Below are 18,837 nucleotides of genomic sequence, written 5' to 3' on the forward strand. Positions count from 1 at the left end.
ATGCAGGTGTTCAAAAGGTCTTAAAGGTGATGTTGAACAAAGCCATGGTGTCTTCGCCTCCAAGTCTGATATTAAAATAACACCAGCATACTTTCTGGCCAGTGAACACTTAAACTAGATTCATGAAATGCATGATCAGCATTTCCCATTCTGATGAATTAATCTGCAAAAACAATTTAGCCACCTAAGCTATGATGACATGTTGAATAAGGTCTTGATTTAATGTAAGTTAGTAAGCGGTAAGTAAAATTTATTTACAGAGCACCAGTGATGCATCGATTCAAAAATGTTTGACAGAAACCCAAACCGAAACTCAATCAGTGGGAAACCAAAAGAAAGGGTTCATTAATATATACTTTGCCGTTTTATTTATGCATTTGAATTAATGTAATAATGTGGACGCTAATAACTAAAGAATTTAATTTTAACCAGCTTGTAAAATTATGAGAATATAACACTTCATAGTTTCCCAAAGGCAACTAAAGCTGAATTCCAGAAAACTTCACTTTAAAGAACACCTTGTTTTTTAATATGTAAAGCGAGTGGACAGGACTTTGGAGCTCAAAATCCCAAGCACACATCTGGACTGATCAGCAAAGGTGCAACCCACTATTTTTCATGTTCATCTCATTTTGTATAATAATAGAGAAAAGAGATTAAAAAATGAATTAATTAACAAGAAAATGTGCATCTTGTTTTCCCATCAGCTTAATTTTGTGTACGGGACGCAGGGTATGAACTCACCATTTGGGATTCCTCTTGGCATTTCTGACGCACTTCATTGAGCATATCTTCCAGCTTGGCCTTCTGCTGGTCCATCTCATCCAGCCGGTCTTGAGCATCTTGTTTCTGGGCCTCAAGCTCCTGCAGACTGCACGTTTCTCGGTCCAGATCATTCTGCATCTCCTAGATATCATAAACCAGCAACATAGGGCTAGTGGTAATTTACTGGAGCCCATTTAGATATGTTTTTATGTACTGTATATGATGAAAAGCAAAAGTTCTTTGCTATTTTATGTTGAGAAATGTTATTCCTGAATTGTTGCACTATTTGATCATGCAGTCTTTCACAGAGTGATGAACCCCTCCTCATCCTTACTTCTGAAAGACTCAGCCTCTCTGGGATGTTCTTTTTATACCCAATCATGTTACTGACCTGTGGTCAATCAAGCCCCAGGTGTTTTTTTAGCATTACACAACTTTACCAGTCTTTTGGTACCTCCGTCTCAACTTTTTGGGAACGTGTTGCTGGCATCAAATTCAAAATGGGCAAATATTTTTCAAAAAACAATAGAATTTCTCAGTTTCAACATTTGATTTGTTGTCTTTGAAGCATTTTCAATGTAATACAGGGTTTAAATCAATGCATTTTGTTTTGGAAAATCCCAGCTTTTTTGGAAATGGGGTTGTAATTACTTGAATTACCTGATGTACACCATTAGCACGATACACACAACACAGTCTATATGTTGGACAGTGACTTTGGCATCACTGGGAATCAATTTAGTGTCTTTCTTAGCCAACTGGTTGGCCTAGTCTGTATATAAAATCTTTAAAATCTAATATATGAGGTGCAGAAGAAAAAAATAATAAAAACAGAGCCCTGTCCAATTACTTATGGACTCCACTGTACTGTTAAGGACTTATTTTCCATACATCTTTAGTCTAGTCCCGGAACCAATGTAACTTCATTGGAGAATCCTGACTGACTATATAAGTCAGTCCAGTCTTGCTGATTATGTGTACAAATAAAAAAGCCAGACGTTCTGAGGCCCCTTTACCTGGACTTCAGTAGTTTTGTGTCTGATGGCCTCCTCTGCTTCTCTAATGTCTTGTTCCAGCGTGTATTTCTCCCTGATAACCACAAACAGACATGACAGCACAGACAGACAGAAAGCAGGAGAGAGTCCTTATCAGCCAGTGCAGAGAAAGTGCAGATCCAATCGTCCAAACGTGCCTCCTCCACACAAACACCATCACAGAAACTAAAACCAAAAGAAAAAAGCTGAAAGAGAGTTTTACCTGAGCATGTCCCAGTGAGTAAAAGCAAGTGTGCTGTGGCAGCATGAAGAGTAAGTGATGAGAACAAAAGATTTCATAAAATACACACGTTAAAGGAGGCGGGCAGAGGAGGTGAAGATGAGGCTACGTTCGGCAGTGAGAGGGACACACTCAGCCACCACCAGGAGCAGGAGATCTGCTTTACCTTTCCTTTTGCCTTTCATGTGTGCATTTTAGCAGCAGCTTTCTTTTCTGTCCAAACACATCTACAAAGCAACCAGTTTCAAAAGGGACACGCTCACTGTGGGCTTGAGGAGGATGCTAAACAAAAAAACTGGAAACACTTGAGATGGCAGGAGGAGGCATGATATTTTTTTTTTTACCATGAAGACAGACAAACTTAATGTTCACAGACAAAAGACAGACATAAACAAAAACACTTAAGCTGGCAGTATAATTCAAACACTGAGCAGCTAAAGAAAATGAAACCAAACAATGTTGTGAGTCTACTTAAAAATATATCACTGTATGTCTCAGTATTACAAAAAAAGGCCCACTTCATACAGTGGACCAGTCCTAGTCAGGGGGAGGTCTCGGAACAAATGATGCAGTGATTTGGACCAACTGCAGTCAGGGGGAGGTCTCAGAACAAATGAGGCGATGATTACGAGTTCTGTATAGTAAACAGCACCCGCTGCGCCGTATGAACTCAAACTATTGCGCCATTTTGGCCAAAAAGTCCTTGTTTTTGCTTCGAAATGTCATTTCCGTGTGAAGTATATTGCCGGCTTTAATGTGAAGCATTCTAAAACATCTTAAGGTACAGTAGTAGGGTCAGCTGGTATGTTTGGTATGTTTCATGCTTTGTATTAACATCTAGAAAAACTTAGGTACATATGATATATATTTAAAAAAGCTCCATATGATAGATATGGCCAGGCTACTAATCATGTCCTATTATGAGGTGGTAATCTGCCACACTTAACACTAATATTACACTCAAAATAAGCAAGTGGACAGAACCAAATTAGGGATTGGCATTTCAGTCAAATCTGACATGAATGTTTCAGGCATTATTAAAAACTATTCGAACCACTCAAAAAAGGAATATATTGTTTCAATAGAATATTAAATACAAATTATTTAATTTTTTTAGCAAGACGTTTTAAATTAAGTTTGTCCTCTTTGGGTCTCTATCAGTTCTCTTTTCCATCAGCTCTGAAGCATCATCAGTGGGTTACAGTCATGCGGATGTTTGGGCGCCCCTGGCCGAACGGCATGTGTTGTTGATTTTCTAAGGCTGGGCGTACACTACACAAATCTTAACATGCTTCTTGTCCTTTTGTCGTGTGTGAGCTCACACTAGACGACAGGGCAAAGAGAGCGCACAACACACAACGAGTTTCGGCTATGAAGAAGAACTCAAACTCCCAGATCTGCTCTGATCACATGACACAAACAAAGCTAAACGTACTGGACCTGTTTGAGCTTTTATGAGCAGCGAAAGCGCAAAGTGGGGATTAATATGGGGTTGAGAAGTGCTGATACAGTGAGAGCTGGAGAAATGTTTCACTACAAACTGGCAGCTGAGCTGAAATTGTAAAGAGAGTGTTTTGACGTCTGGATCCAACATTATAAACATGATATCGGCTCTTATCTGCCTGTGTTTTACATGCAGATCCTCTGTATCTGCCTCTGTTAAGGCGGTGTGTATGCATGTCTCTTCGCCTTTTACTCCGCTCTTCTAGCTCTCTGACTGGCTGTTGTTTGAATCACTTGTTAAGTAAACCTCTGACCATCTCATATTACAGGACTCGTGAATGTTCTGAGTCATAAATATCAAACGTTTAATAATATCGGAGGCTAAAAATTCACTCGTTTCTCCTCTCACACTACCAGATCATCCGCATCGTCAGTTGCTTCCAATTGAGCTCGCAACCTGGAAAATTGCTTCAGATTGTGAAAATTTGTTGCAATGGGCAACCTGGGCTTAAAATCAGGCAATAAATCGTGTAGTGTAGGCCCAGCCTAAGTGAAAGTAAAACACACTTCTGCACATTCTAAGGTACAATTACTGTTTATTTGCTGAATTTGAACAAAATAATATTCAGCCTGTGCAAAAGTTCTTGCACATTTTATGTTATGTCTTTTCCCCATACATTAAACGACACATTAAACAGAAACTATGGAGTAAAATTTGCAGAAAAATGCCACATTTACATTTGTTTCCTTTAGAGAATATATTAACTTATTTTTACTTAGAAAATCAACAAAACATAATATGACTGGCTTGTTCAAACTTTCGCACATGACTGTACTTCAGTCATGGCTGATATGTAATTACACCGCACATCGCCCAGGCCAAGTTTTGGGTATATTAGTATTATATTAGTATTGCCTAAAATACACAGATAAATTACTAAATCAAGCAATTGCCCCTTATGCCAGCTATCAAACGTTTTGTGATTATAATATAATAAATATATTATAAAAAACTACTGAATAAATTTATTCTTGTAGGAATACTTTTTGTTTATAAAATGTGTGTGTAACTAGCTAATTTCTAATTTGAACTAATGTCATTAAATAAGTTTGCCTCACAGTTATAACAGGTTTACAACTTAAAACCACCGGCAGGTCTTTTTAAAAACTCAGAAGTTGTGTAATCTTAAAGGAATGACTGTGTACTTCATGTGATTGTGCCAGCTATAATCTACTCGTGGCTCTAGATAAGAAAAAGCTGAAAATAATGTTAACATACCTTTGCAGCTGAGCAATCTCCTGGCTGATATCATCCAGTTCCTTGATTCCAGTGAACTCACCGGACCCCACGGAGCTGGAGCTGTCCTAAAGAGTGTGAAACATACACACAAACTGCTCAGCCTTACTGCTTCCCTGAGGCACACAACACCACAGTGCCACGCAAACAGAAGGGCAGAAGAACACACAAGAAGCCACCACGATAGGAGAAGAGACCGCACAAGGTGCTCGGGCTTCACCTCCACGTTCCACACACTGGGAAGGCAAGGCACATCACCATTCACAGCACCCACTGGGCTCTCACAAATGCTTTTCAGCACAACATCTCTGCTAACAGGCCACCAAAAGCATTTGTTCATAGTTCTTTCTTTTCTGTGTGCAAATTTTACATACCCATAACTTGTACATTATTGCCTGATATAAGCGAGATACATCAGCAGCATTGAATACGAAAAAGAAAAATGTTTGGTGAGATTACTGCCGTTGTATACATTTAGCTCTTGCAGATGTAGCAATTAAGATTCAGCGTTACAAAGCAAGAGTAGGACAAATCAACAAAGTGTTTCGTTTCGCATTTTAACAGCTGATGTTTGTTAGGGGTGGGAAACATAATCGATTCTTAGACGCATCGCAATTGCCTCTTGAAAGACTCTGAATTGATTCACAAAACGTTATAATAGGAATTTTATATATGCTCTGTGTTTCCCCTACTGTAAAATAAATCTTGTAAAGAAGGACACTTTGGCGTAAAAAATAGCTTAAGGAGCCACTGGCTCCTCAAAGGGAGAAAAAAAACAAAAAAACAGGTGCCAATAGCTTTTTTAAGTTGCAAAATAATAATATTCAAAAAAAAAACAAAACAAACAAAAAACAAACCACACACCTCAACACACCTCAGACCAGCTCTTTGATTTAGGTATCTCTGCCGTCTACCATGCCTGATTCATGTCATACACATTATCATACGTCTTTGACGCATCCAGTCCACTTTTTTTCATTAGCAAGATTTGGGAGGTAAGGGTAGTGCTTCACGTGCTATCATGTAGATTATGTTGAATTTAATTTTACGCTCTTTAAATTCTTTCTTGGCTGTTTTTTTCGCAGGCATGAGGCACTCCGCTGGCTGAGGGAGTTTTCCTAGGAGCACTCTTTGTGGTAATAAAATCGCGCACACTTTAATGTGTTTGACCCTTGCCATGTTTTTTCACAGCCTCTTTTTGGAAATGATTCGTTTATGTTAAGAAATCCATTTTCCAGTTTTATCTTTGCTTGCTTTCAAACAGAGTTAGCAATACAGTCTGCTTTATGTTATCACGCCTGAGCCACGTATATTCCTGAAGCCAAGGAATATACGTGGCTCAGAAGTGCTTGAGCTGGACAGCTGTTCAAGTACATCTTAGTGTGAGTCTTTTGCTAGTTCATTGGTCCTAACTGAGTCAGACCGGTGTCAGCAGGTGAACTTTTATGGTCTGACAGATGTAGATTGTGTGAAATAAATCTGATATTTTTCGCTTCACCATTTTCTACACGCCAATGTTCACTGCAAAAAGCTCAGCTCGGCTCATCCGCTTTGTTTGTCGTGTTTTGCTACTCTGGTTGAAATCCCGTGAGCATGCAGGCGTTTTTTCATAGACAAGCACCTCACGTCACGTTTTAAGATGAAATACGCTCAAAGAAAATACATAAAAACAAAAAGTATACTCCAAAGTTACTACCTGTCGCCACTTAATTCCATTACTCGCAAATTAATAATTGTGGTCACAATTGCAACCATTTTAGTCACAGTCTGGAGCCCTAAGCTCATTTCTGATGAAAAACAGACACTATGACCTTTACTGTATACAATATGCTACACAAAGAACAAAAAGATCAAACAAAAACGTAGTTCCTTTTTTCACTTTCTAGATTTCAGTAGACTGTAGACATAACATAAGCACAAAGTTTAGGCAACATTCAAATTCAACTAAGTTAACAGAACCTGTTAATGACAAATACAGGAGAAAATCAAAATGTAAGCTAAAGAATGAAACAAAATCAAGATGCACTGAGGATTGTTTTATAATGACATCTTCTTCAAAACGAAATAAATTTGACTTGTGTGGTGCCTCGAAATTTCCCACCCCTAAGATTTATAGCAACTAGCATTAATCCTATTATCAACTGTTAATAAGCCTGACTTTAAAACAAAATAGTACAGAATATTATGCACATGTAGCAAAACAACAAGCAAAGGAAAATGAAGAAATCAGAACGAGTAAAGCAGAAGCTGGACTCACTCTGCGCATCTCAGTCAGGGCTGCCATCTCCGACCCTACAGGCGTCATGTACCCTGACAGATTCTGCAAGAAAAAGAAGACAAAGTTTTACACACCAAGTGGGACCAGCGGTTGGTATAGTTTAGTGGGCAATACTGCTGAGCTCAGTGTGGTAGAGGGCAAGAACTACACGCTAATCTAATAAGAGTCTTTGGGCAAGACACCTAACGCTGCATTCACCTGCATCTGTAACAGGATTCAGTTGTGAGTTCAATTGGATTAGTGTGTCTGCCAAAGGCTAGAAACGTAAATGTAAAGTGAAAAAAACCCACTTAAGCAATATGGCTTATTAGACACACTTCCATTTTAAGACCTTAGAACAGGAGTGTGTAACTGCACAGTGTAGGATTCTCCCCACTGTAACACACCAGACTAACTCATAAGGTGTTAAAATACTGTCTGTCAATATTGAAGTCTGAGCACTTTAACAGCCCCCATGATCATGATATTTTAACTGACTAACTGCCATATAAATAACTGCATACTTAGTAGCGCCCAACTGATGACGGACACAGCCCGAACTCAAACAGAGAAACACTACTCACTGCTGCACTCTAAAGGTGTTGTTAACAAACAGCAAATAAACAAACATTCCTCACTGCTGCCCCCTAAATGTGTTATGGCACCAGCCAGAACTTAGACCTGCTTTCATAAGATTCATAGACTCTCAATAAATGACTTTTCTGCTCTTTTTATTTATATAAATTTGCCTCAGTCTGGGGGATGAAAACACACCCATTTCACTGTGTTTCTTGCGATGAAAACGTTTTGTTCGTGTCAGAGTTCCAAAAAAAGAGAAAAAAAAACATTTTTAACTTTCAGATAAAGTAAATGTAAAGAGATTTCAGTCTAGTTATTTTGGATCAGCTTTGCGCCCGATGACTGCTGGTATAGGCTACAGCATCCCCACGTGACCCAGAAGGATAAGTGGCATAGATAATATGTGTGCGTGTGTGTGTGCGTGTGTGTGTGTGTGTGTGTGTGTGTGTGTGTGTGTGTGTGTGTGTGTGTGTGTGTGTATTTTGGATAATTTTTGTTTGTTTGTTTCTCATGAAATTGACAGTGTAAAAGCCAGCTGGTGTGGTCAAACTATGGTATGTAAACTACCATAGCCCTGATAACATGCAGGTAGGATTACATAATTTCAAAGTAGAGATGGCACCAACCTGATTTCAGGTATTGGAATCGGGCCAATATCAGCAGAAAATGCTGGATGAGATATCAGAGGGAACAAGTAATGAATTCCACAAAACCTGTAACAAATCTATACTGAAGTGGCCCAAACTCACACGTTAGCTGTGTAGTTCTTCATGTGGGACAGTAGATTGAGTTGTTTTAACACCTAAACTACTTTTAGATGTTTATCTTAAGTGTTGTGCTTTAATTAAACATTTTTAAGTTAAGTAGTTTTTAAGAAAGACATATGAGACATTGGCCGATATTCAAGGTTTCAATATCAGTATAGGAAAGAAGTAGTATGGTGCCATCTCTACTCACATTTTTAATACAAAATCAATGAACTAACTATAAATGTAATACTTCTTACAATGCTGCTACTCACAGGGGTGCCTCTCTCTGACGGTGGGATCATTTCTGGGGTCAGGGCCTGTGGAGGATCCAAGCCTTTACTCACTTTCTGCTGGATGAAATGCATGGCCAGTGCAAACTGCTCTCGGGTCAGCTTGCCCATCTGCCGCGTGTCTGCCAAAGCCCTATATGAACAACATAATAATGAAGAAAAGACTACGGGTATTTTACAATTGCAAATATTGTTAAATAAAAAGCTCAAAAGGCTTTGTTTACACAGCAGGTAAAAATGGCCTAACTGATCTTTTTCTTCATGTGACACAGATGTGTCTGTGTGGCAGTGTAAACAGCAAAAAACACATTGAATCTGAAATTTTCAATTCTGATTTGAGACGCTTTCATATGTGGTACTGAAATCTGATACGTATCCAATATGCAGCAGTGTGACTCGGTCTGAACAGCCAGATTGCAATTAATGCGACTTTTACGTCAGTCCAACTCAACGTTCGTCATAATTTTGTGCTGCTGAGATCTCATAAACATCTGGGGTGTTTCTGTACAAAAATTAGAAGAAACTCATCAAAACCCTCCGTGTTCGAAGAGGTTTCGAAAGAAATGACCGAATGCAGCCGTAGGTTGCAGCGTCAAATAACAGGTAAAAGCCTAAAAGCAAAGTTTAAATAATCCGAGGACATAAAACAAAGAAGTGACCGCGCCCTTTTTCACGGCGAGCTCGAACACATTCTAGGTGATGAGCCAGCTGTCAGTCAGTGAAGCTTCATGATGGCTCCTGTGATGCTGGCGAAGATAATAACTAAAACGTCCGTGAGCGACTGGCGTTCGTTGGCAGTCAAGATTGTTTACCTCTGCATGAGCCACATGAAGCAACATGAAGCACTTTTCTTTTGCGCACGTGGGTCAGTTATGGACCGTGAACTGTTCAGACTAATGTCGCATACAGGCCACATTTAAAAGATATTGTGAACAGGCAAACAAAAAAATCAGATGTGGGGAGAAAATCGGATTTGGGCCACTTTTACCCGCTGCGTGTTCACAGCCCAGGTGACACGTGACCAGGAAAAACAATGGACGCAAAGTAAAGGGATATTCTACAGCTCAAACTCAAGCTGTGCCGCAACTCATAACTCAGCACACAGACACACTGTTAATAATTTGCAGAGAGACATACTGATCCAATACCTTTGGGAATATGAACTGAGAGTGACTGATTCGGTAAACTTGAATAGTAGCACCTTTAAGGTGAGTTTCAGGTGAGATGGTTGTCAAGAGTGCATTTGAAACGACTTTACAGCACCCCAGTAAGGCCATGCTACTGTGTGATACTGTGAGACATCCAGAAAGTGGAAGATAAATGAGCATGAAAAACAATAATTTATCAAAACAACTAAAAAAAGACTGCTCTTCCACAGCACACCATGACTCACCATATATGTGCCAGGATGTTCTGGGGAAGGCCAGACTGCATGAAGATCTCTTTCACTTCTTGACCGCTGACAAAGCCGTCAAGGTCAGCATCCGTTTTCAGGAAGATGTCATCGTAGCGCTGCCTGTCTGCTGCTGGCACCACCCAGTTCACAGAGTGCTGATGTTGACAGGTTTGAAAGAAAAACACCACAGAAAACTCAGTAATTATTTTTTTAGCAGTCTGTTCCACACCTTGTAACAGAGTTGCACTTTAACCAGGGATGTCCAGTCTTATCTGCAAAGGGCCACTGTGTGCAGGTTTTCATTCCAACCAAGGAAAGGACTTAAGCATTTGAATAAACAAGTAGAAACAAAACAATATTTGTTTCAGCCCTACTGTGCAAAATGCAAATCATATAAACTGTATTTTTAACTGAAAATAGCACAAAAACAGCATATCAAATGCTCAAACTGAGAATTCATTTTTTTTTTTTAATATACATCCATTTTGAATTTGATACTAGCAACACATTTCAAAAAGGTTGAGATGGGGCAACAAAAGACTGGTAAAGCTGTGTAATGAAAAAAAAAAAACACCTGGTGTTTAACTGGCAACAGAGCAGTAAAATGAAAGTGTATAAAAAGAGCATCCCAGAGACACGAAAAGAAGAGAAAAGAAGTCTCAGAAGTAAAGATGATGACAGGTTCACCACTCTGTGAAAAATTGTGTGGGCAAATTCAAGGACAACACTCCTCCTTGTAAAATAGCAAGGAGGAGATCATCAACGGTACATAACATCATTAAAAGATTCAGAGAATCCAGAGAAATATCTGCATGCAGAGGACAACGGCAAAAACCAATATTGCCTGACCGTGATCTTCAAGCCCTGAGGCAGCGCTGCATTAAAAACTGACACGATTACATAGTGGAAATCACTGCACAGTCTTAAGAACACTTCTGGAAACCACTGTCTGTAAACACAGCTCATCACTGCATCCACAAACACCAGTTAAAACTCTGCCATGCAAAGAAGAAACCATATGTAAACAGGATCTAGAAACACCGCTGCCTTCTCTGGGCCTGAGCTCATTTAAGATCGAGTGAGGCGAAGCGGAGAAGCATCCTGTGGTCTGACAAATCAAAACTTAATTCTTTTTGGAAATCATGGAAACCGCATCCTCTGAGCTTAAGACCATCTGGCTTGTTATCAGCACACCATTGAAAAGCCAGCATCCGTGGTGGTATGCACGTGCATTAGTGCACATGGCATGGGTGATCTGCACATCTGTGATGGCACCATTAATGCTAAACGATATATCCAGCTATCCAGATGATGTCTTTTTCAGGCCTGGCTTATTTCAGTAAGACAATGCCAAACCACATTCTGCACATATTACAACAGCATGGCTCTGTAGTAAAAGAGCCCAGGTGCTAAGCAGGCCTGCCTGCAATCCAGAACAATTAAATTACCAATTAAAAACATTTGGCACATTGTGAAATGAAAAATTTGCCAAAGGAGACCCCGAACTGTTGATCAGCTGAAATCCTATATGAAGCAAGAATGGGAAAACATTTCACTTTCAAAACTACAGCAGTTGGTCTCCTCAGTTCACAAACACAGTGTGCTGTTAAAAGGAGAGGAGAGGTGATGCAACACAGTGGTGAACATGCTCCCGTCCCAACTTTTTTGAAACGTGTTGCTGGCATCAAATTCAAAGTAGGCATACATTTTTCAAAAAACAAGAAAATTTGTCAGTGTCAAGATTTAATATGTTGTCTTTGTACTATTTTCAATTAAATATAGTATTTAAATGATTTGCACATCATCCCAGCAAAAGTGCTAATAACGCCTCCTTGTGAAGAATCTTCAGCCCGATACACGTGTGAATGAGTGAGGGAGTTACTAGCCAGAGCTCTGCATCTACGAGGACAAGTTTAACAGGATGTGTTACCATTAAAATTGGATAGTGAATAAAAATGCAACCTAAGACACTTTTCCAGCTAACAAAATACAAAGACACCCTTCAGTATCTAATGCAAATGACAAAGCTGCTTTCACAGATGGTATATAGTTGTCTGAAGGCTGCAGATGAGGTAAGGGGCACCTTCCCAGCACTGGTAAACAAAAGCACAGTCCAGACTGTTCTGAGCAGGGTGGATCGATACATCATAGCTTAAATTTTACTTTTAAAAACATTAAAAAAAGGGTAATAAGGCACACGTCATTACATTTCATCACAACATCTGGCGCCACAACATAACGGCTGAGAATTGGAGCCTTCCTCTGCTGCATCCTTGACTTTGAGACATGGCTTACTTACATTTGTCCACTGTTCTGCTCTTTTCGGTGCCAACTGTGGTACCATGCCCTGCGATTATCTAAGGCTGTGTTTGGGAGACAGGTTTCAGAGCTGCATACCTGTGTGGACTTTAGAGTGTGTTTTGGAGAGAGGCTTCCAGCACTGTTTAGAGAATTCATGCTGCCGTGGGAGGGTGTGGAGCGTAGACTGTCTTTAGGTGGTGGTGGGCTCCCTGGCAGTACAGGCGCCATTCCAGGCAGCGAGCCTGCAGATTTCTTCCTTTTGGATGGAGGAATGAGAGAGGAGGGCAGGACAGAAGGAACTGGCTCTTTCTCCAGTGCACGGTACACAAGGTGCATAGCCTTGAGGACAAAAACAACGAGTTATATACAAATTTCAAATGAGACAGGTCTACAACACTCGTTATTGCTTACTCTATGTAAAAGTAGGTTGGTCCTCTCTGGTTGTACATTAGGAAACACGCTGGCTTTGTTTCTTATAAAGCACTTACTGGCCATGTGCCATCATATATCACATCTATGCTTACTTCTATGCTTGCTCCAGTGACCGGATTACCCTTCAGGTGCCAAGAGCTTTTACTGAACTGGGAAAATCTGCTTTTAGCTACAGTGCATTTTATTACAGGACACTCTAAAGCTCCACTTGCCGGTGTCACTTAACCATTTTAAACTTTTAATCTCTAACCACCTCCACTAAGCCTGTAACTGTTTTATTTGATCTTAGTTTGTAATAAGTATTTCATATTCATTATTTTTATTTTGATCCAATTTAAACTTGGTAATACTGACTAGCTTACATTTTATTTTGCCTTTTTTACTGGTCTGATATGTTCCTATATTTTACCTGTTTATTTCAATGATTATTAGTCTTTTCAATCCTTGTTCTCTGTTCTAATGATCAGCTACACTGTAAATGAGGGTCACCCTTAAGGTACTCCGAGTTCAAATAAAGGCTGGTTGACTGATTGACTGGTTGACTGATATATGACATGTCAAATAGAAACTGAAATAGAAATGTAAAAGATTTAAACAATGGGAAGTTTAAAAATATTCTTTCATCTCACCACTGCAAACTCGTCCCTGTCCAAATGTCCATCTTTATCTATATCACTTAGATCCCAAACCTGGTGAAAAGATGAAGATTTCCTTTTATTCAGACTACATTTACTTACATAATGTACACACAATAGTTATTACAAAATATTTAATGTAATAATTACAATAAAGCGGCTAAAAATAGACTCTGTTTACCTTTCCTAAAACATCCACAGGAAGTTTTGAATTCATAAGAACTGGTTTGACCTTTTCACCGGAGAGGAGTCCATTTACTGGTGCAAGACTTTCAAAAATACCATCAAACTTGCTCTTCTCTTCAGGCTGAAAACCACAGAGACAATAAAGTTGAGACAGAAAAAATGAAGGTCTGGTGGCTCTGATAAGGGCCTGTTAATCAAGAGAGTCCATATGGTGCATTATCTTCAAATAAACATGCACTGCAAGCAAGTCAAATTATAACAGTATGACATCTAAAGGGGTTCGAAGTCTAAAACTGACTGGTACTGAATTAATTTATTTTCTTTTAGGAAACGCTTCAAATCGCCTCCATGACCTGTTACTTGTTTACTGTCCATAAATGCATACAAGTTTTGTTAAAGGACTTACCCTAACTGCCCAGTGGCTGTCAGTCGATGATGCGGCAGTTAATGATGGGCTGCTAGGGTCCTTCTGTGATGCAAAAACATTGTTATGTTTAATTTCTTTACAGATAAAGTTACTGTAATTGGTACACGGTCACATTCTATTTCTATTTATACTTTTTCTACACTGCAATATTAAATACTTACAAATTTAGGAGGGGGAACAGTGAGGTTTAAACTTGAAAGAGAGACATCTTGACCGCTCTGTGCACAGGCCACAAGTCGCAGAGCAACATAAAATCCCTGTTAATATAAACACAAAGATAAAAATCAGCAAATATGCCTGATAAGCCAATAACGCAAGAGTTATTCCTTCTGTTTTGCTGTGATGTTTAATGTAATTACACATGTACATGATTAATTACAGAGCTAGATACATAATGAATTGCATTTCCATCTGACTCACATTCTGATCTAACAGGTTTGAGTCTGCGCTTCTGTTCTTTGTTTCGACGTCAACAAACAAGATTTCAAACATTGATGAATCACGAGCAAGTTAAAACTTATTAACTAAATATTAAAACAAGGCAGTCCACTCTACCTGTTTGTCCAAGAAACCTTTTCCATCTGGATCAGCTAGGTCCCAAATCTGTGGGAGGAATGACCAACAAAGCGTTTGAAGGACAACAAAAATAAACCATGAGGTAAAAAGAATGGGGTATAAACAGATTGATGAGTAATGATCCAATGTCTATAACCACTTTTATGATTTTGCTAATTCAGAGTTCATGGTTAGACATGCTTCCCCATATACTCACCTTTCCCAGAGTGATGTCAGGTAGTCCTGATTTCTTTAAGAATAAGGCAGCCTCTGTGGGTCCTACTCTCCCTGTGTTTCCTGGATCCACCTGATAAAGCAAACATAAACCATCCTTATGCCACTATACCTCTTCTCAACCAACAGTTTCTTCTAATAAAATAGCATAACACAATATATTAGAGATGTAAGGATAGGCATATTAGCATTCTTTTTTCCAATGCAGGGGTTCCACTGTGAACTGATCACAGTAAGATCTGTGTATTTTAAATGGGACATTAAACATACTGACATCATTTGGACTGGTTACCAGTTCTTTAAAAAAAAATCCATTCAATTCCTAAAAGAGACAATCAGAAACATATACCTCTCCTGCCACTGAAACCATATACACTTCACAAATTTACAAATGTATTTGTTTTCTAAGGAAATTACTTGTTTGTTTTAATTTCATTTAATTTTGGTGATTTCACCAGGAACTGTGGTCTTGTTGTAGCAATTGGACTTTAAATGAAAGAATAAAAGCAAAATGCAAACTAATGAATGCTGACATTTCACATCATGGTGCAAAAACCACAACCGTCATTATATTGTTTTGCACCTCTACAATGCAACATGTATCACACACACACACACACACACACACACACACACACACATATACATATCTATATATATATATACACACGCATACATGCATCTATACACATACATATATATACACACATGTACACACACACACATATATATACACTCATCGTCAAAAAATAGTTGCACCCAGAAGGAATCAACCAACAGGAATGAAACTTGGGTGGGTAGGTTTGACATTGTGAGACATGCGGAGGATTCAAGTTTCACACTCGGCATATGTGACGTAAGCTAGAACGGGCCTTATCTCTGTACCTGACTGACTGTATAAGGTCGTCCCGTTGCGCCTGCGTTTCATTCTGACTCGTGCTGTTGTATTGGTAGCATCCTTTGCAAGCGAAGTATGCCACTGAGAACCTCTACAACTCCATGCCGAGACGTCTGGCATGTTGTGTACCTTTATCTTCCTTTCGAATAGCATTGCAATCCTGCACTTCCTTCTGGGTGCAACTATTTTTTTGACAATTAGTGTACATATATATACATACACACACACACACACACACACACACACATATATGTATTTATATATATATATATATATATATATATATATATATTCAAGTTTCACACCATAGAAAGACCGTAGATCACACCATAGATCAGTTAATAAAAACAGTGAGATTTTACCAAAGAATGTTTCTTCATTTCGAACTATGACTTGCTAATTTTACTAACACAACACAAAGTCAAATACCAGTCCTGGAGCACAGGTCTGCCCTCTCCCCACTGTAATGCCCCATTCAGTTTATCAGCTAATTATCAAGACCATTAAGAGCTGATCGGCTGTGCTAGAGCTGGGAAAACATTAAACACGCCTATTTTTCAATCTCTGGATTGGGTTAAACTTCACTCCTCCACCTCTGTATAAAGACTCTTGGAGGCAGCAAAAACAGATACTGTAAAGTGTTTCTGGATTTTTTTCACTTACCTGTCGATAAAAACTTTCGTACATTGGGTTCCCACTCGACAGCTGAAAAGTTAGAAGTAGAATTAGGTGACAGTTTTTCAATGCTTTGCTGCAGTTTATCTAGCTACATTCAAGTAAACCAGGCGACAAGATGAAAATCAAATTCTGTGAACCAACTGAGCTGTTAAAAAAGACGTTTAAAGCCATGTACAATTCTGTTGTCTTTTTGGCCATAATAGGAGCTCCGGGTCTAAGCAGGTGTTCCCTGTGAGAAAACTAAAAGCCTCCATTGTGCCCTGTGGCAAAAATATTCCAAAGCTGATAGTTTTGTCCTGTGTACAACTTCCCTCTGTCACTGGTTAACCTGAAGTCTGAGCTCATTTAGTAGTTGGAATATCAAGAATACTACAGTCACGCTACATTGATGTTTGGTGATGTTGCTACTGCAATATTAATATTTCAGGTCCTTAAAGGTATGTAAGGAAAAACGTCAGCTTTGAAACAATTGTGTACTAAAGGGCATGACAGTGGCAGCTTTCTAAAATGGCTTTCATTTTTCTTATAGAAAAAACAGCTTAGGCCCGGAGTTCCTAATATGGCCAAGACGTTACCACACAATGACAACACAACTTTTTTTTCCACAACATGGCTAACTTTTGTTATTACTTTGATGCATACAAGTCAGTCAGTTGTGCTATAATTTACATAAACTACCAACATGACACCCATCAACAGTTTCATTCAAATTTTTCATTAAGATCCTGAACAGGAAGAGATTTAGCCATTCATGAAAGATGACAAACACTATGGGTCAGTTTCCCAGACCAGGAATAAGCATAATCTTTATACTTAATACGTGACCAGGACATCAACCTTACATATCCCAAAGTACCCAGACAGTCGTCCTACTTAGCAAATTCTCCTTCTTTAACGTGTTTCTGCTGACATAGGCTTTCAATTGCGCACACACTGTAAAGCACTGACCAGTAGTATGGGATGCTTTGGATCAGCCGCACATAAATCTAAGGTCACCATGCCAAGCATAGGCTAGAGGGGTATAAAGCCCCCCCAGAATAGTGCAATGGAGCAGAACTGCTTTCTCCAACCACCACCTTTGGGATGAGTAGGAGTGGCATTTGTGATTCAGAGCTAATCATCCTACATCATTACCTGACCTTATTAATGCTGTTGTGGCTGAATACAACGAAACCCTATGAACAAACATCTAAAGTAGTGTAAAGCCTTCCCAGAAGAACAGAGAGGCTGTTAGTGCAGCAGATGAGGGACAAACTCCCTATAAATACCCCTGATTATCAATAACATCAGGAACTGGCATTACTGAACTGTGAAATACCCATAAAAACCTGAACGGCTGGCTTGTACTGACCAACCCTCTCAGAAAAAGAAGGAAAATGAGACAGTAGGTTATTAGGTCCCGTTAGCTCCGCAGAAAACAGCATGTGATTGCACCGTTAGCCTCCAAACTGAACAGTTCCACCATATTGTAAACATGACATAACGCTAGCTAAATGATTACAGCTTTCAAAAGCTGCTAAATAGATTTTCATCCACTCCACCTTAAGACGCCAAGTTACATTCATTTTCTGTTAACCGCAGTTTGACTGGGAATGATACGATAAGTAGCTTAGCTAACGGCTGAACTGCACATTATCTTAGATTCTTATCCTAGCAATAAACAACCAGTCATTTGGAGACTGCCTTGGCCCACAACATTTAAGATCTGCGGTCGTTACACCGTGTTTACATTTACAGAAGGAGCTACTACAGTTTTTCCTCCGATTCACTGAGCTCCGGTTTAGCACCATCGCTAAATAATCTCTATTCGATTAACGTTAACCGTTAGCTGGCCGGCTAACTCCTCGCTAGCCCTGATAAATAAGGGCCGTTCAGTAAATGCGCTTTCGGCAGTGCATTTGTGTGAGTGATCTGTTCGTCGTTATCACAGCAGTGCACTCGGATAAACGCTTTTTGTGATGGTAGGTGGATGTTTTAGTGTTTATTACCTGAGTGAGGGTGGTGAGCGCTGCCATTTTCCCTGTTGCTCCGGGAACGGATCGGGGCGCCCTGCACTGCGCATGCGCGTCAGATTTGCATTTCATTCGCACAAGATCAAGGACGCTACAGTATTATTATTATTTTTATTATTATTATTACAATTATTATTATCTGGTCTGTATTAATCGAAAACATTTCACCACTTTCAGTTCAACTGAAGATGAAACAACCCCTCGTTTGATTTTGCTCTTGTTGTAATAGAGATGTTCTAATAGAGGTGGGTGATATGGCAAAAAATATAATATCACGATATTTTAAGTCATTTTTCGATACATGATATGTACCACAGTGTTTAGTTTTTTTTCTGAGCTCCATAAGTTGGAACAGACAAACAATTGTTGCATTTAAAAATATATATATTATATAAAACCTATGAATATATTGATTTTTTTCAGTGTTT

General features: G+C 39.2%; 1 protein-coding gene across 5 annotated transcripts in view; it reads right to left on the minus strand.

Annotated features, from left to right (window-relative positions):
- The window catches only part of eps15l1a (epidermal growth factor receptor pathway substrate 15-like 1a), a 50,535-nt gene extending 32,097 nt beyond the window's left edge, over nt 1-18,438 (minus strand). For all 5 annotated transcript variants that reach the window (XM_036586217.1, XM_036586215.1, XM_036586216.1 and 2 more), the window contains exons 1-15: nt 18,386-18,438; nt 16,383-16,424; nt 14,805-14,894; nt 14,588-14,635; nt 14,194-14,289; nt 14,012-14,074; nt 13,601-13,726; nt 13,414-13,473; nt 12,449-12,691; nt 10,049-10,206; nt 8,638-8,788; nt 7,038-7,100; nt 4,763-4,848; nt 1,782-1,854; nt 745-906 (exon numbers count right to left, since the gene is read on the minus strand). In XM_036586217.1, the coding sequence (XP_036442110.1) occupies nt 745-906; nt 1,782-1,854; nt 4,763-4,848; nt 7,038-7,100; nt 8,638-8,788; nt 10,049-10,206; nt 12,449-12,691; nt 13,414-13,473; nt 13,601-13,726; nt 14,012-14,074; nt 14,194-14,289; nt 14,588-14,635; nt 14,805-14,894; nt 16,383-16,424; nt 18,386-18,412 (1,488 nt within the window). In that variant the 5' untranslated portion in view covers nt 18,413-18,438. The remainder of the gene's footprint in view (nt 1-744; nt 907-1,781; nt 1,855-4,762; nt 4,849-7,037; nt 7,101-8,637; nt 8,789-10,048; nt 10,207-12,448; nt 12,692-13,413; nt 13,474-13,600; nt 13,727-14,011; nt 14,075-14,193; nt 14,290-14,587; nt 14,636-14,804; nt 14,895-16,382; nt 16,425-18,385) is intronic.
- Nucleotides 18,439-18,837: the final 399 nt, after the last annotated feature.

This window comes from Colossoma macropomum, unplaced genomic scaffold, assembly GCF_904425465.1.
Source record: "Colossoma macropomum unplaced genomic scaffold, Colossoma_macropomum, whole genome shotgun sequence".
Lineage (NCBI taxonomy): Eukaryota > Metazoa > Chordata > Actinopteri > Characiformes > Serrasalmidae > Colossoma > Colossoma macropomum.